Source organism: Eptesicus fuscus, chromosome 16 (genome assembly GCF_027574615.1).
Source record: "Eptesicus fuscus isolate TK198812 chromosome 16, DD_ASM_mEF_20220401, whole genome shotgun sequence".
Lineage (NCBI taxonomy): Eukaryota > Metazoa > Chordata > Mammalia > Chiroptera > Vespertilionidae > Eptesicus > Eptesicus fuscus.
Genome location: NC_072488.1, coordinates 11612653 through 11630129, shown reverse-complemented (window position 1 = coordinate 11630129; position 17477 = coordinate 11612653). Strand labels below are relative to the sequence as shown.

Below are 17477 nucleotides of genomic sequence, written 5' to 3'. Positions count from 1 at the left end.
GGTAGTGAGAATAAAACATAGAAACATCAATGAGAGAATCCTGCACGCCCTCTACTGAGGATCCAGCCAGCAACCCAGGCATGTGCCCTTGACCGGAATCGATCCTGGGACCCTTCAGTCCGCAGGCCGATGCTCTATCCACTGAGACAGACCAGCTAGAGCAATCTGTGTAGATTTTATATTCCACTCCACGATAGTGTGTACAATAAAATGTTCCTTCCCCTCCGAGCGAAGCTGATGGCTCATGGGCAAAGGGCACATGATACAGGGTGCAGATGTTTTATTGAGTTGTACAATTGAAAACTGTATGGTTTTGCAAACCAATGTCACCCCAATAAATTCAGTAACATAAATAAAAGCTGATGGCCCAGTGTGCTCAGCAGGGACTTCAGTGCCCCTGACAGACCCCCCTGGCGCACTGTGCATTGGCCTATACAGTCCTGGGGTCCAGGTATAGGCTCCCGGCTGCACGCCCTGCTTCCTCTCTCGGGGCTTCAGTTTCTTCATCTGAACAAAGGACGATGGACTGGGTGGTTTCCATGCTTTGGCACCTGAGCGCTTTTCCATCCAACATTCTAGAGGCCGCCCCACGAACACCCCAATTGACACTCCCTCCCTCTTGAAAAAAAATCCATACTGCTAATTTCCCTTTTCTTTTTTAACAGAAAGGCTAAAACAACGTCCCAAGGTAGGCTTTTCTTTTGTTTTTTTTGACAGGCAGCTGTAGTCCCCAGGACCCTCCCTCTCCATTTCCTCCTTCCTGTGACACACACAGTGTCCCAGAGCTGCCCAGGGGCCCCCGGGACTCAGGGCTGGCGGGAAAGAAAGACCCTCTCCTCCCAACAAACTTGAGTAACCTGCTGGATTCCCACACGGCCTGAGGGTTTTGCTTGCCAAAGATCCCTTCCTCTAGACTTGATTTTAAGGAAGGCATTCGGTGTTTTATGCGAGCTGCCCAGAAAAATGGTCTGAGGCCCCAGAAACTGCCAGGGAGTGAGGAACGCTGGGATGGAGGGCCGCTCGGCTCCCTGGGGTCCCCAATGCCAGCTTCCTCTCTTTGAGGGGGATGAGGGGGACCTACTGGGAGGATACCAGCTCATGATGTTTCTATCCCAGCCACAGAAAATTCCCCCAAAGACCCCAGAGAGAGACCAGTATGGCAGCGGGGGGCGGGGGGAGGGGGGGTGGCCACAGATTTGGAATCAGATTTCATTACTTAAACACCTGCTCCATGAAGAAGTCCCTTAACCTTCTCTGCCTCGGTTCCCTCATCTGTACCCACCTGTGAAGGTTGTTATGTGACAGAATGAAAATTAAGCACTTCAAACAAGGCCTGGGATGCCGGAATTACTGTGAACGGGCAGGATCCTGGTCAATCCATCACCCTGGAGGTGGGGCTGAGGGCCAGCTGTGCTCTAGATCCCAGCCTGTGGCAGGACCATGTGGCTACACGGCCAGAGCCCATGGCAGGACACCGGCCTTACCAAACAACTTACAATTTTGGGCCTCAGTTAAAATGGAAGGTGCAGAGTTCATAAAAGCTGCTACCATAAGGGCTGCCTGGAACTCCCCTGCAATCTCTCCCAGGAAGGGGAGCCCTGAGGGTGTGCGAGCAAGGACACCTGGGCACCAAAACAGGCCTGGGGGAGGCCCTGTGGGCAGAGGGAATTCCCAATGAATGGCTGTCACTCCTTTCCCAGGTTGGTCAAAACCTCAGGCCACAGAATGGGCCCAGCTGGGGTTGGGAGGCTCCGAAGCCACAGGCTGACACCATCTGCTTTACGGAGCGGGTCACCAAGGCCCAGAGCGACTAAGGGGCTGGGAGCACAGGCTGAGGTAGCAAAACCCAAGGCTCCGGACAGCGCTAGGGGACATCTTACACGTTTTAAAAACGGGGCTCTTAGTTCTGCTTTGAATTTGCTCACTGACCTCTCTTCTCTGGAGAATAATTTTGCTTGGGATTAGAAAATCCTAGGGGTGTTACTCCTGCAATTCCACTGCGTGGCTCCGCGTTAGTGCTGCTGTGGGGGCCTGGGTGAGCTTGGCGTGGGTCACTGCATTCAGGCCTGGGGGAGGTGGTGACAAAGGAGGACCTGGGTGTCCTGTCATCTTCTGTGGTCCGGGGGTCTGTCCTGGGGGTCTGTGGGGAGGGGCAGGGCGAGGCCTTGGGGACAGGGAGCGTGGGGCTCACAAGTCTGTGCGGCCTCAGCCTCAGGGTGAACAAGGTGCATCCACGTGGCAGCAGGCCCGCAGGAGGCTCAGCTGGCGTCGTTGATGAGAGTCCGAGAGGGATCCAGCAGGCGCTCTCGCTCGCCCTCCTCTGCTGGGGACTGGCCGCGGGCCAGGCGGGCCAGCAGCGGGCGGTGCAGCCCGTTGTAGAGGGCAGTGCCCATCAGGAGGATGAGGAAGCCGAGGATCTGCAGCGGGTGGAAGGCCTCCCAGCCCAGCGCCAGGCTCAGTGCCCAGATGACGACGGTCCGCAGGCTGTCCAGCACCATGCGGGTGGTGGCACTCATCTCCTTGGTGACGCTGATGCCCGCGAAGTTGAAGAAGGCGATGCTGCTGATGTTGCCCAGCAGCGCCAGGGCGATGAGCGGCTGCCGGCCCACCTGGCAGAAGGCGTCCAGGGCGTCCTCCAGCATCCCTCGAGGGTTCCCGCTGAAGGAGCCGGCAGGGATGTAGTACATGGGCACCAGCAGCAGGGACAGGATCACGAAGCCAAAGAGGCCTGCGGAGAGGAGGGACCACGTCACACTCTGCTTGGCCCCGACTCCCACTCCCAGCACATCGGGGCCACCTCCCCTGATCTCCAGCCACCCCTTCCTCGGGGCCCCCACGCGAGGAGGGCCTTCCTCTCAGGACCGAGAGCCGTCCCCTCTCATCCGGAGTTCACAACGGCCACTGAATGGGCTCCAGCTGCCCCTCTCCACGTTAACCCCCAGTTTCCGACTACAGCGAAAGAAATGCATTTTACATTGCGACCAGTGCATGTATGCACAGGCACACACACACACACACACACACACACGCGCGCGCGCTTTCACGGAACAACAGCTACCCTTACAACGTGCAGTGCTCTCTGACTTCTAAATTCCAGTCGACTCATTTAAAAGAGAATTGCTGGCTATAACCACTACGGTGCCCACAAGTGTGGAAAAACTGCTCTCATTCAGCGTCACTGGCCTGTGATAAGGAGCTGAACCAGAATGTAAATCAATGCACCGCTTCATTCAGAAAGTCTTGCTGGGGAAAAAGAGCAGAAGCAGAGTGTGCTTGACAATGTCGCTGACTTAGTTATGAACGTTCTGCCATGGCCCTCGGCTCACTGTGGACCAGGCACAGAGAGCAGCCTGACTAGGCCACGGCCACACTCGGTAGCGCTGCTCTAGTCCCCCCTGCTGGTGTCATATTTTTAAAGCACAATTTTAATAGCTATTTCCCGGCTCCAAAACCTCTGCTGCTTCCTCCCTGCCTGCCACTTAAATTCACTTGCCTGATGTTCCAGGTTCTCTATATGAACCTGACCTGATCGTTCTCCCAACATCAAACCTGCATCTCGCCCCAACTACTCCTCACGGGGTTGTAAACTCACGTCCAGCTCCCATGTCTTCGCTCTGTCTGGGGTTCCCTCCTTCCTACTCTGCCTGTTGAAATTGCAGCTCAAATGCCACCTTCCCTGACCCAAGGCACTCAGGTAGCCTTGGCAGGTGCAACATCACTTGAGCTCAGGGGGCCCGAGCTCAAACCACTGCTTGGTCACTTCTTGCTGGTCAGCGCCTCTAGAGTGAGGCTTACAACCAATTCATCTTCAGCCTCATCCCCCCTGAGCTCCTGGCCGTGTGCACGACATACGTGGCGAAGGGAGGAAGGAAGGGGGCAGGATGCTCACCCCTCCCAGTGGTCCCTGGCACCTGGACCTGTGCTCCTACATGTGCGTTCACTCCACACACTACCCTCCAGTGGGCCCCCCGACCAGCGCCCTCCCCCCAGCCCCTGTGCCCACTCACCCTCCGTGCCAACTGCCCGCAGAGGGTGCACATTGTGCTTGTAGACGAACTTCTCCTCGAGCACCATCTGGATGGAGACGATGATCTGGGCCATGATGATCAGCAGGTCCCCTGTGGGGAAGGACCAACAGGGCCCAGGGTGAGGGAGGCAGGGAGCCAGAAGGCCACGGGGCTGTGGGCAGGGTGGCGGGCCCACAGCTGAGGGAAGACAGCCCCCAAGGGGACATAACAACAGCCCGTGACTTTTGCAGGACAATATAGTTCATGAGGCACAGTCATAACATACCGTAACTAATCTGCTGGCCTCTGGGGGTGGGGGGGGAGGGTGGGTTGATAAGACAGGCACCGCACCCGCTCTGGGCTGAGGTCCCAGAAGGTCCAGAGGCCTGCAGAATGGGGTAAGCAGGTCTTTGGAGCACAGGCTGGGGAACAAACAGTTCTGGTTTAATCCTACCTGAGTGACCAGGGTGGTCACTTCATTGTAGGATGGGCTGCACTGCTTTCTCTCTGGAGTAAGGGCTCAATCAAGGTTCATTCCTCTGCTCTCCCAAACCCAGCGGTGTGTGTGTGTGTGGGAACATCACAGCACCAGCTCTCTGCTTCCTCTGACCTCCGGTTCCTTATCCACCCATTTCTCATGCTGCGTCGGCCTCTGGCCTTCTCTACACTCCACTTGCCAACTTGAGAGCAGGTGCATGTCCACAGCGGCTGGTCCCCACATGCCCACCCGGGGCGTGGCACGCAGCAGAGCTCGTAAGCTTGCTGATTGGCTCTGTGCTGGGCTCCTCGAGAGGGCAGGAGGGCAGCCCCCGGGGTCCCGACCCCGCGGCACCTGTGATCACTTCGCTGAGCTTGTGCTGATCGTCGTGCTTGCTCAGGAGGTCGGCCAGGCCCACGACCACCAGCCCCGCGATGGTGGCGAGGATGCCCAGCCACTGGCTCAGCACCAGCCTCCGCCCCAGGAAGGCCACGGAGAACAAGCCCGTGAATATGATCACCGCTCCCCGCAGCATCTGGAAACTGGAGGCGCTGGTCATGTTCAGGGCTGGGGGAGGACAGACACATGGCGTTAGTTCCTGAGTCCAGGCGGTCTGCCCGCTGAGGTGTCCTCAGGGCTGAGGACACGCCTCCCACCTGGTAGGCGCTCAGTGCATCTCGGGTGAGGGTGCGTTTGTGAAAGTCTGTGGGAGAGGGCGGGGGTGGGTGGAGATGAGCTGGGGTGGGAGTGGCTGTTTCATCAGTGGCCCCCTGGGGTCATGGGCTTCTCTGAGCCCTACTTGGCCTGGCCTGGAGACTCACCCACATACATGATGCTGGTCCCGGTCATGTCGCAAAGGGCTGGGGCCAGGAAAAGGAGGGGGTTGAAGGGCTGCTGGGGATCCATGCTGGCATCCGAGTACCTCGCGGTTCTGCACCGGAGCAGGTAGAAGGCAGCCAGGCAGGAGAACTCCCCCAGGAACATGCCCACCGCCTGCAGGGACAGAGCCCCAGGAGTTCAGAGCTGGAGGGAGGGGCACCTTCCACAAAAATACTTTTCACATCACCTTCCTTCAAACAAGAGCTTACCTAACCCCCACACACAGAACGGGCACAGGCAAAGCTGCTGTGTGTGGGAGGCCAGAGACTGCCTCCTGGTCGCCCCTAAGCCCCTTGAACATTTTGACACAAACCCTAAGGCTGTGGACAGCCTTGTCTGAAAACTGCTGATCTAGGCCAACCCCTGGTCAAGCTCCAGATGGGTAAACTGAGGTCCAGTGAGGCTCAGGAATTTATTTAAGGTCACAGAGCAAGTTGCTGGCAGAGCTGGGCTGAAATCCGGGTCTCCTATTTCCCTGTGGAGCAATCAGGTGCCTCCTATGTATGGTCCCTGTCCCTGTGGGGTCTGGGCTCCCAATGGGTGGAGAGCAGGTTTGGCTATGAGGGCTGATGTTTTCCAAACGTGTCCTGACTTCGACGTGGTGAGCGCTGGCCTCACACAGAGGACTGTGCCCTTTGCTCCCTTCCAGGGCACTCACACTCTGGCCTCTCTTCTGGGCAGTTCTCCTGGGAGCAGGGGGAGACTCCACCCCCAGATCCGGAAAGAGCAGGGCCTCCGGGGCCAGGAGGCCTGGGCGACAGGAGGTGGGGAGGACTGAGAGGTGGGGAGGGTCGTGGGGAGGACGGGGCAGGTACCTGGAGGAAGGGGTGCTGGAAGCTGTGCTCCTTGCTTCCTCCGCAGCCCGGGGCCACGAAGTTGTCAGCCCACCTGCAGCAGAGAGAGAAGGTCACGCCCTGTCGTGCAGCGGTGCCTGCGCACAAGCTCGCTCCTCCCAACGCCCAGAGGCCACACTTGGGGGACTGGGCCCAGAGTGGGGATCCCTCCCAAAGGGGCCAAGCCTCCGTGCAAGGAGTCTTCATCTGGGGGTGTGGACAGAATGTGGGGACCTGAGAGCCTTTCGCTGAAATGTCATGAACCTCTAACTGAAATTAAGCTTTTCCTCGAATTCTGAAGGCGGCATTGCAGCACTGGGGCTTCGTCACAGAAATCACAGCTACTCTCATGCTCCCACGAGGGTCGCTGCGGATGCTGTGAAGTATCATCACACTCATCACTGCTCCAAATTTATAGTAATTAGACCCACTGTTTACAATTTTATGCGTTAAGAAGCGTATAGACACATATGACTATTCATGAACTTGCCTCTTTAATGTTTTGATAACGTAATGTCAGCATAATTGGCTTTTTCCTGTGATCCTCAGTCTTTTATTTGCACATTTTAAAACATCACTTTAGGATTCACCAGATTATCAAAGAGCCACACTGCACAACAATATCAAGAGTCACTGGTCTACAAGGGCACTTGGGCCCTGGGAAATGCTGCCTGCCGCCGACCACCTGGTCCCCTTCCTGTGGCCGGAAGGCTTGGGGGGGTCTTTCCAGGGCAGACGCTGAGGCAGGTGGCAGGTGCCCGGCACCAGTGCAGCGGCCTCCCTGCCAGCACCCTGGCAGACGGCATAACCGATCATGGCTCGCTTCCCCAAAGAGCCACACAGGCCCAGAATCCTTCACGGCCCAGGGCGCTGGACAGCTACCACCAACGTTCTGTGCTGTCCGCCGTCTGTGCACTGAAGTCCCGCCCTTGAATTTCATTTTTGCTGCGGTCTAGTCTGATCTCGCTTTCATTTGAAAGCCCTTCAGAGATGTGGGGACTTTTCCACCTTCTGATTCTTCTCATCTCCTGGCTGAACAGCCCAGTCCTTCCTAACCTTTCACTTCCCTGGCTGCTGGCTGCTGGAAGTGTGTTGGTGGGCCTGGCCCAGAGCCAGGGGCATGTGATCTGGCCCAGACTGAGCCTGGCGAGGCAGTGACCCCTCTCTCACGTGGGATGCCCTGGTTAGCTGACACAACTGTGTCTGCTGACTCAAGTTAGTTGACACAACTGGGACTGTGTCACACTGCTGACTCAAGTCACTCAGAGCCAGGGCTGCTTTCTGTGGGCTGCCGGCCTGCTCCCTCTGCAGCACCCACCGAAGGCAGAGGCTGTCTCTCAGCGGAGAGGTTCAGGACTTCTCCCGAAACGTCTGTCAAGAGCAGCCACACTGCAGTGCCCAGCCCTACTCCAGAGGCATCTCTGCACAAGCAGGGGGGCCTTCTGCTGCCTGTGCCCCCCACAGAGCCACAAGCATGGGCCCCTGGTTGTGCCAAGCAGCTAAGAGTCTGGGTTTGACACACATCCTGTCCAGCCCTGGCTTCTGTGCCCTGAGTTTGGGGAGGGGAAGGGGAAGCTCTTTCCCACAGCCCAGGGCAAGGGCACGATGCCCGGATGCTGGCAGTGGGAGGGCGAGCTGAGTGGTGATGGAGCTCCTGGTCACCCGGGAGGGCAGCACCGGCCTGTGAGGGAGAGACCACGTCTACCCAGGTATCTGAACACATCCCAGGGCGAGGGAGCAAACAGGGCTAAGGCCACCTTATCTCACAGAGGGAGACCCCCATCTACTCCCTGAGATGGGGGTAAGAGGGGCAGTTAGGAGGGCTTGTGGTTCTTGGGAATGACGAGGTGCAAAGGAGCGCTGCAGGGCGGGGAGAGGTTCTGATGTGACCGGCTGGGAAGGCAGAGGAATCCGGGTCAGGGCCTGGCTACAACCCGCCCCAGCACCAATGGAGAAAGGAAACCCTCGCTGCAGAATAAAACCATCCGCTCTCGGGGGTCTCATTTCTGCCTGATCTGCTCCAGGTTCTGGCTCTTGGGTCCCCAGGGAGGGCAGGACATGGGACGTGGGTGGGGGCCACAGGCAGCTGTGGCTCAGGGCAGGCATGATTTACAAGCTATTCGCTTTTGCAGGAAGAGCCCCCTGGGAGGGCCTGGGGGAGGCAACTGAGTGAGACAGAGGAGAAGGAGTGAAGAGGTCAAACTTCACCAAGGGCACAGAGCCAACTTCCCCGGAGGCACTGAGCAGGTTGGAGAGGTGGGAGGGCTCCTTCAGGAGGGGTAAGGGAGGTCCTGCCAAGTCCATAAGGTCAACCAGAAGCCTTGGCCACGGGCAGGTATGGAAGCCCCTTCCTCATCCTGGGGCCACACCCGAGCAGAGATTGGCAGGTTCAAGATGACAACTGACATCTGTCTCACTCTCTGGTTCCACACTCACTGTCATTTAGAGTGTAAGTTCAGCGTCCAGCAGCTCCCACGTCTCTGTGCCCTGCTCCTGGCACAGCACTCTACAGAAGCTCAAACATCTTTTGGTTGAATGAATGAGACTTTCAGACCCCTCCAAGCAAACAGGCAGGTGCTACGTACAGTCCAGAGGCAGTGACTCATGAGTCCCAATTTCCCACCTGGTCTGAGGTGCCCCCTGCTGGTGGGAATAGCTGGGCCCAGGGTGGGGCACCGTGTGGGGAGCTGGATGCAGGGTTGGTGCTGAGCTCCTCCCCTCCCCCACCTCCACCCTAAAGGGCTGTCTTTGCTTTCTCCAAGGGCTGGGTCTGCCTGAACAGGTTGGGGCTGGCAGCATTCCCGGCTGGGGAAAAGGAGTCTTTTTGTATCTGAGGGCCTGGGGATGGCGGACAGCCCAAGGGATTAGGTGTCATCGGGACAGGCTGCCCTGCCCAGGCTCTCGTCAGCCCGGGAGGAGATCAGGCCAGCAGACACCGTGAGAGGAGTTAGGCTTCACATCCTGGCCCTGAGACAGGCCTCAGTTCATTGTGCAGGCACAGGAGGACCTCAGCAGCACAGAACAAGAGCCAAAATCCGGCCCCAGTCCATCTGGGGATGACAGCAACGACCCTAACGTGGGATAGCTCTTGGCTATTTGCAAATCATGTCACTAAAATGTTTTTATAAATACAGGGTTCACTGAGTACTGACTTTGTGCCAGGGCTGTGCCCAGCACTTCCCGAGGGTTGTCTGGTCGAAGCCTCACAGGGATCCTCATTTTACAGACGGGGACTTCCAGGTGTGGGGTGGAGGGGTGGAGAGAGGCGTGTTCAGGCTCAAACAGGTAACAACGGCCCAAACCCATGTGCTGACTTTTACATTCAGAAAAGGCAACAGGCTACATGGAAAGCCGATTTTGAGTTTCATAGGCTGAACAAGTTATAGTGTTTTTATCTATAAAATGGGGATAATACTGCCTTAGCCGGTTTGGCTCAGTGGATAGAGCATCGGCCTGCGGACTGAAGGGTCCCAGGTTCGATTCTGGTCAAGGGCATGTACCTCGGCAGGCTGGGGTGGGCTCCCCTTGATGAGGGGTGAGTCACTACACATGGCCTTGCCCAGTCAAAATCACAGCTCAGCATTCTGAGAGGCGAGTGTATCTATGTGTGTGTGTGTGTGTGTGTGTGTGTGTGTGGGTGGACTGAGATGGAGGAAGTAGCTGCCACAGACTGACTGGCTGTGTGTCCATTCCCCGCAGAATCTCTCATTTCCTCTTGAGTTTCCGGCTTGTCAAGCCCAGTGAGTCAGCAACTTTCTCCCACAGCGGGAGCTATAGAAGGGCCCAGGGCTTCTCTACTCTCTAGGGTAACCCGGGCTCACGTGGTGATAAATGAGAAGGAGCCCTCTCTCAGTGCAACCAGAAACTCTTCCTCAGTAGATGTTACCTGTGTCTGGGGAAAAGGTGGGAGTCCCGCCCCAGAACGAGGCACTTTGGGGTGCTGCAATGGTTAAGGAATAGGACTGGACCACAATGCCGAGACCTAGGTTCTGGTCCCTGCTCTGACCCAGCCAGCTGAGTCCCAAAAAGAAACTTCTATTGGGACCTCGACTGTAAATTGTGGGGGTTGGAATGGATGATTTCTATGTTTCTAACAACTCCAAATGCCTCCCCAAAATGGCTAGAGAAGTCCCCAGCCTCGTCCCACATTGGTGATTAAGAGCATGGATTCTAGCCCTGACCGGTTTGGCTCAGTGGCTGGAGCGTTGGCCTGCGGACTCAAGGTTCCCAGGTTCGATTCTGGTCAAAGGCATGTACTTGGGTTGCAGGCACATACCCAGTGGGGAGTGTGCAGGAGGCGGCTGATCCATGTTTCTCTCTCATTGATGTTTCTAACTCTCTATTCCTCTCCCTTCCTCTCTGTAAAAAATCAGTAAAATATATTAACAAAAAAATAGCATGGATTCTAGAATGGGCTACTTAGGCTCAAATATAAATTCTATAATAGCTGAGTTGAACTAGGGCAAACAAGTCCATCTTTCCATACCAGTTTCCCGATCCGGGAACAATGAGTTTACCTACTTCGTAGGGCGGTAATAAGAATTCATTAACTTAACACATGAAAGGCGGCCAGAGACAGGCCTGGCACACGGTGCTCTCCGTGAATGAGCTGATTAGCACTTGCTATGATCACATTCTTATCTTTCTGTCCCGCCAAAAACTGCAGGTCAGAGTGTGATTTCAAATTGAGAATGAATTCCCATCAGGATATACACAGCCACTTTCCCAAGTTCTTTCTCTGAGAGCATCCTTCTCCCAGGCTGGCCTTGGAGCACTGTTTAGAGTGCAATTCTGGGGCCCGTCTCAGGGAGGGAGGCTCAGGGCAGGGGACAGGATCAAAGGCTGGGTCCCCACCTGGGTGCTTCTTTCCTGCCGCTCAAGGCAAGGCCTCCGGAGGCTGAGGATCCTTTGGTTTCCTACCTGACCGGTTTGGAGCTTTTGAAGGAAGGAGCTGAGTCAGCCCCGTGTACCCCTGGAGTGACCGGCAATCTCAACTCTCCTTGGGGACAGCAGCCGGGCAGACCTACCGCCACTCTCTAAGCAGTTGCCTGAGGTCTTGGCTGGAGCTACAGATGGGCCACTGGTTCTGCTGTGAGCAGGTCCTAACTCGAGGCGGGGCCCTCAGGTTGAGTCTCCTTTAGAGCTAAGGCTCACAAAGGAGTGACCTCCAGGAGGCCTCGGGGCTCAGGAGACCAGCGCGGGACAGACGGACGCAGCTGACACAGACAGAAGGTGGGCCCCGCCCAGAGCTCCACTTCCTCTGGAGAAGGGAGGACACTGTGATCGCCAAGTGTGTACATGCCTGCCTCCTCCACCTCGGATTCTAAGCATCTCAAAGGCAGAGACCGTCTCTGTCTGCCTCCCTGAGTCCAGACGGCGCCTCCTACACTGCAGGTGCTTCACACATGCCTGACGCATTGAATAGGATACTTTCCTCCCAGGCCTCTCTTCTGGGGGCATTTCTCACGTCGCTGATGTCATGTGCTGGGAGCCAAAGCCTCAGAAACGAGTAAGACATGACCAGCCCCCTCCTCCCAGGGAGCACAGGCCAGAAGGTGACGAGGGTGACTCCTTCTGGCTCTGGAGCCTGACTGGGAGGGAGACCGCTGTCCACCATTCTCCACGTGCACCGTGGAATCGGTTCAGAGAAAGGCCCGGCTCTGGTCCTGGGGCTCCCAGATGGTGAACAGAGAGAAGGAAGGCCCTGCTCTGTGGTGGGGCAGAGACAGGGGCGAAGAGCTGCCAAGAGAAGGGGCTGCCTCCTGGACCCCTGTCCTCCTCGCACGTTAGGGAGAGGAGGCTACGTTTGGTTCCTCCCCTCATGACAGCCTGGGGTGCTCAATCCCCAACCTCCTAGGGCCTGTCCTCACCCTCCCACCAGCACCGCACCCTCATACATCACGGCTGAACTGCCCACTGCCCTCCCTGTCCGGGTTAATGGCGCTTCTGTACTCCAGGCAGACAGACATCCTGGCGGGATCATTGTCTCTGGATCCTGTGGGTCAGCCGGTGGCTTCTCTCTGCACCTGGTCTCTCCCCCCTCCTAGTTCCCCTCACCTGCTAGGCAGCAGCCTTGGGGTGGTTCTCCCTGCACCAAACTACGCTTCACCTTGACCACCAGCCTCATCATGCCACGTTCAGCCCCTCACCCCCTGCTCAGAAGCCCCTCTTAGATTATGGGGTAAAATCCGGCGCGGACATTCGGTGTTAGTCCACTTCCGTCTGGCCTTGCTGTTTCCTGCCGCGATGTCCCCGCCACAGGTAAAACTCCAGCTGTAACCCTTCCTCCATGCGGGCTGACAGGGCTGCCCCTTATCGGATCATTCGGCCCGCACGGCCTCTACGGCAGCTCGGGAGCACACATCTGGGGGCCTCCCCGACCCCCTCCCAGCACCCCCACAGCTCCGGGAGGGCGGGGCCTCCCACGCCGGCAGTGGAAGGGGTCCCGGGAGAGGAACTGGTCCAACCCTCCGTGGTTTGAAGATGAAACTCAGGCGCGGGGGTGGAAGCGACTCGCAGGATCGAGCACACAGCGGGTCACCGCCGGGTGGGACCCCTCCAGCCCGGGCACCTGCCCGCCCCGCACTAGCCCAGGCCTCGCGTCTCCGGGTGGTCCCCAAACGGAGCGAGCCGACCGGAGAAACTGGGCGAACGGGTGAGGCCGGGAGAGGACAGCTGGGAGGGGTAGGCGGGGAAGGTGGGGGTGGGGGGGTCGCCAGCGCCCCGCGGTCGCGGCGGGCCCGGCGGCGCCCCCGGCCCTCCCGCCGGCCCCGGACTCACTTGGCGGAGAGCGTGTTGATGGAGCCGGTGACGAGCATGAGCCCGGCCAGGAACAGCTGGTACTTGGTCCAGGCCATGGCGGCGGCGGAGGGGGGCGCGACGCTGCAGGGACCCCCGCGACCTCCACGATCTCTCGAAACTACAGCCCCTGACCCGGTCACCCTGGGGTCTCGGGCGCTAGCGCTTCCGGGCCGGGCGGCACGTGACTCGCGCAGGCCCCGCCCCCTGCCCGCTGGCTCCGCCCCCTGAGCTGGGCGCGCCGGTTCCCACAGGGTGACTAAGACACGTCAGCGGCGGCCAGGTCTCCCCATTTACGAAAGGAACTGATGGGACGGTGCAATGAGGGTGCATCTTGGATGTCAGAGCGTTTTGTAAACCGTTTGGAGAAGCTGAGCCGAATGATGTCAGAGGCAAACTACAAAGTGTTCCTGTCCAGCGTGGGAATCTCCTCTTCACATGGAACCCAGGGGCCTCCTGGTGGTGGCGGGGGAGGGCCTGGGACGTGTCCCTAGGGATCCCAGCCTGTGGTGTTGCTCACATCTTCCGGAAAAGTGATGTAGGAAGCTCATTCCTGCTCCCTGGGAGACCATTTTAGAGCTAAAGAAACGAAATTGATCATGCTAGTGAATGATGGGGCAGGAATTCGCACGCAGAGTCTTCTGTCTCCCCCAAATCCATACCTTCAGCCCCCCATGACGACCACCCCATTGCTCCTTCGTGGATTCCCCGAGGCTGCGAGGAGGCAATCCCGGCAGAAAGCCCTAGGCTTGTTTGCAGAGCTTCCTGGCTTTCAGAACCCTACTCCTGGTTTTCAGCCTGAGATGGACTGTCCTCACCTCCAGGTTTCTGGTCTGCACCCCGGGCCAGTCACACCGCAGGTCGGAGCCGGAGGCCTTCGAGGATCTGCTTCAGGCCCACTGGGTACACTTTCCCCATCACCGCAGGTTTTGTTACGGAAGTTGCAGAGATAGGACCTGCCTGCCCACTCCTCCTGCTTACCCTAACACTGCCTTGAACTTGTGAAAATGACCAATGTGGAATCAGAAAAACTCTCCAGGGACTGCACCAGACCCTTTTATCGCGGGGAGACCTGCTGTAGGAGGTCACCTGAGAGGCAGGGGTTTCCCAGAGGAGGGGATGGCACAGAGGTCTGAGTGGACATGGAGTGTGTCTGGCCCACAGACCACCTGGGAGCGTTCCTTCTCTGGAGCCTGTTCTCATAGGTCTGAGGGAGATGGGAGACCCAGAAGGAGCTTTCTTCTGAGCTTCTTGTCCTCAACAATATCATTAGGTTCGTGTGTTTTAAGAGGAATTAATTCATTTATCCAAAAATATCACTGAGATTCTGGGATCTGCAGGGATAAATGAAGTACAGCTTCTATCCCAAGGGGCAGGATGGTGCATGCCACGCCCTGGACAGCCCATCACAATCGGAGGCAGTTCCTACAGGCCACGGTGACACGCTCAGTGGGACTCTGGACCATTTCCCCCAAGTGTCCAAGCCAAGGGCACTGTCCTGAAGTAAACATTATTAATGATCAATGGTGTCACCAGCCCGACATGATGTCACTAGTAGCACAGTCTTTGCCTGTCTCTCTAGCCATATCTTAAAACGAATCTTAATTTATTGCCATTATTTGACCATTCATCAACTGTTGTCCTTGAAGCCTAGGAGACAGGAGGGTTTATTTGGAAATGGAGCCCACTAAGTGCCAGGCCCAGAGCCAGACGTGAGAGCCCCCCCAAAGACAAGTGAGACAAGGTCCCTACCCTGAAGGAATTTGAGATGTTATGAAGGAGAGGGGTGAGCACATGGGTAACCATGTAGCAATGCTTAAGAGACAGAGGGAGCTGGGAAAGGCATGGGGTTCCTCAAGAGGGGCAGGAGCAAGGCCATGAGGGTGACAATCAGAGCCGTCCTAGATTGGGGACCCCATCTGTGTCCGCCTGTGCTGGGAGCTTGGCCACTGTGGCCTCAGTTCTCACAGTCGCCCCATGTGCTGAAATTTAGGGCAGATTTGAGCAGGGGCTTGACAGAGGAGCAGAATTGCTCCAGGTGGAGAAAGGGGTCATGTGGGGCAAAGACCACCATGTGGACATCATGGAATGACCAGCCACCCCTCATGTTGGGGAATGACCTACAGTGAGGCTCAGGTCTCTGCCAGCCTGGCCAGCCTGGGCTTTACAGGTGAAAACCAGGGTTGACATGGGTGTTCCCAGGTAGCAGGGACCTCAGACTGGGCATTAACGAGCACTTCCCTTGCATAAGTAAGTGATCCTGACTTTGGGACTTTTCTTCCAAAGTCAGGGGCATTTTGAACAAATTTGCATGCTACTTTCAAAGAGCCTCTGATTTCCAGAGTCAAATAAAACGCTTCAGTGCAAACCCCTGCATTTGTATTCAAAGCTGACCGCCAGCCTGTGACTTGTCTGAAGGATTGAACATTTCCCCAATCAATTGAATCACACCCTGGATTAGGAGAGAGTCATTTTCTCCTGGGAAGGACAGAGACAGTTCCGTCAGACCTGTTTGTTTAGAACACGTGTTGGTTTTTTTTTTGCTGTATGTCCTTGGGCTACTTCTCTCATGTGTGGCCTGTTCCTCTGGTAGAATGTGACCGTATCATGGGCAGGTGACCAAGATTCTTTGCTTGACCAAATTTTAGTCAAAGTCATGAACCTGCTCCTGGGCCCATCTATGTATTTTCTTAAAAAATCCTGTTTTAGCAAGAACCCTGCCAAGTCAGTTTCACCAGAACCCTCCACCCTCCATATCTGATCACCCCCCGGCCCCAGGGGATGTCTGATCACCTGGCCTGCCGTCAGCAGGGATCCTGTTAAGTCAGTTTAGCCAGAGTCCCCTTACATCTGAGGTTTCCTCTTAGTAATTTCCCACCCATTGGCCTCACTCTGCTATTTGGCTTCGAATGACCATTGGCCTGGCTGCATTTGGAACTGAGCTCCGCATAGCCCTGCAGACTGAGGTCTGGTTTTCCCTGTTGCAATGTTGGTTTTATTGCTTTAACTGCCGTCTGCTTCTGGTTTTCCTTTGACACAGGACTGGGTGTCCAGTTGCCTGTCTCTCCCAGCAGGGTGGGCAGTGCAGAGCGGCCATCTGAGGCTGTGGCCGGGAGGAGGAGCTACGGCCTTGGGAGGAGGAGGGCAGAGGAGGTGCTGGATGTGTCCTGGGAGACACTGGGCCAATGAAACCAGGCCTGACAGGACCTAACCAGGGAAGGGAATGTGGATGGTCTTTATTGGTCGTGAGGTGGCACATAACTGTTTACCAGCTCTTTCTGGTGGATTTTATGGCTTGTTTCTATGGTGACTAAAGATGATCAGATCAGGAGTCATCTGCTCCTTGTAGCTTCAGGCCCTCATAGGTCATTCTCAAAACTTCTTTCTTTCTTTCTTTCTTTCTTTCTTTCTTTCTTTCTTTCTTTCTTTCTTTCTTTCTTTCTTTCTTCCTCTCTCTCTCTCTCTCTCTCCCTCCCTCTCTCCCTCCCTCTCTCCCTCCCCCCCTCCCTCCCTCCCTCCCTCCCTCCCTCCTTTCTTTCTTTCTTTCTCTTTCTTTCTTTCTTTCTTTCTTTCTTTCTTTCTTTCTTTCTTTCTTTCTTTCGTTAATCCTTACATGAGGATATTTTCCCCATTGCTTTTCAGAGAGACTAGAAGGGAGAGAGGGAGGGAGAAGGGGGGGGGGGGGGGGAGAGAGAGAGACACGGAGAGAAGCATCGATGTGAGAGAGACCTATCGATTGGTTGCCTCCCCAACCTGCCCCCACCAGAGATGGAACCCACAACCCAGGTACATGCCCTTGACTGGGAATCGAACTCTACGACCTTTGGTAGGAGGGTGGATGCTCTAACCACTGAGTACACTGGCCAGGGCTGCCTTTCTTTTGTTAAAGTAAAAAACCATTGAAACCTGTAAAGAATTTTTGTGAGTTTATTTGAGCCAAACTGTTTTGTGAGTTTATTTGAACCAAACATATGCCGGGAAGCAGAACCTCAAGGAATTGAGATAATGCTCCAGAGAATGGCGGGTTACATTTGTATTTATACATTGCAGTCAAAGGAGGGACATAGGTGGGTTACATGAAATTCATTGGTGATAGATTAAGGAGGTGGGATAAAGCAAAGCAGAGGAAACCCTTGGGATTGGATGAAAAGTAAAATGATGGACACATACTTAGGTGGGTGCAGGAACAATTAACATGATAATGAAGGAATTTGTGGTATCGGTCCTGGCCTGGCGACTACCACATTTGGTTATGCCCCAGGGGCTCCAGAAAAAGGGAAGTTACAAGTTACCCAGACATTTCAAGGGTATGTTATCACAGATGCAAAAAGACAGATAGGCTTAGTTAAGGTAAAGGTTGACCTTGTCAGTGAAGATACCGGCCTAGCAAGTAACTATCCACCATAACTGCGTTTAGTTAAAGTTTAATTTCAGACCGTCCTTTGTGGTTACTTTAGGTCTCTGAGTTTCAAGACCACCGTG

The 17477-nt window shown here is 56.0% G+C and overlaps 1 protein-coding gene across 1 annotated transcript; it reads right to left on the bottom strand.

Annotated features, from left to right (window-relative positions):
- Positions 1-263: 263 nt before the first annotated feature.
- On the bottom strand, positions 264-13161 carry SLC35F6 (solute carrier family 35 member F6). Its single transcript, XM_008162338.3, has 6 exons — positions 12978-13161; positions 6180-6252; positions 5307-5478; positions 4840-5052; positions 4008-4118; positions 264-2728 (listed from the first exon to the last, which is right to left on the bottom strand). The coding sequence occupies exons 1-6, from the start codon at positions 13052-13054 to the stop codon at positions 2259-2261; spliced, it is 1116 nt and encodes a 371-aa protein (XP_008160560.2). The 5' UTR covers positions 13055-13161; the 3' UTR covers positions 264-2258.
- Positions 13162-17477: the final 4316 nt, after the last annotated feature.

What these genes read in the sequence shown, in the direction of transcription:
- SLC35F6 (XM_008162338.3), bottom strand. Translation starts at nt 13,054, where the DNA reads ATGGCCTGGACCAAGTACCAGCTGTTCCTGGCCGGGCTCATGCTCGTC. An exon ending in GCTCAGCGAAGTGATCACAG is followed by an intron (nt 4,119 to 4,839) that starts GTGCCGCGGGGT and finishes CCTTCCCCACAG; the next exon opens with GGGACCTGCTGATCATCATG. An exon ending in GCGGGCAGTTGGCACGGAGG is followed by an intron (nt 2,729 to 4,007) that starts GTGAGTGGGCAC and finishes TCCTCTCCGCAG; the next exon opens with GCCTCTTTGGCTTCGTGATC.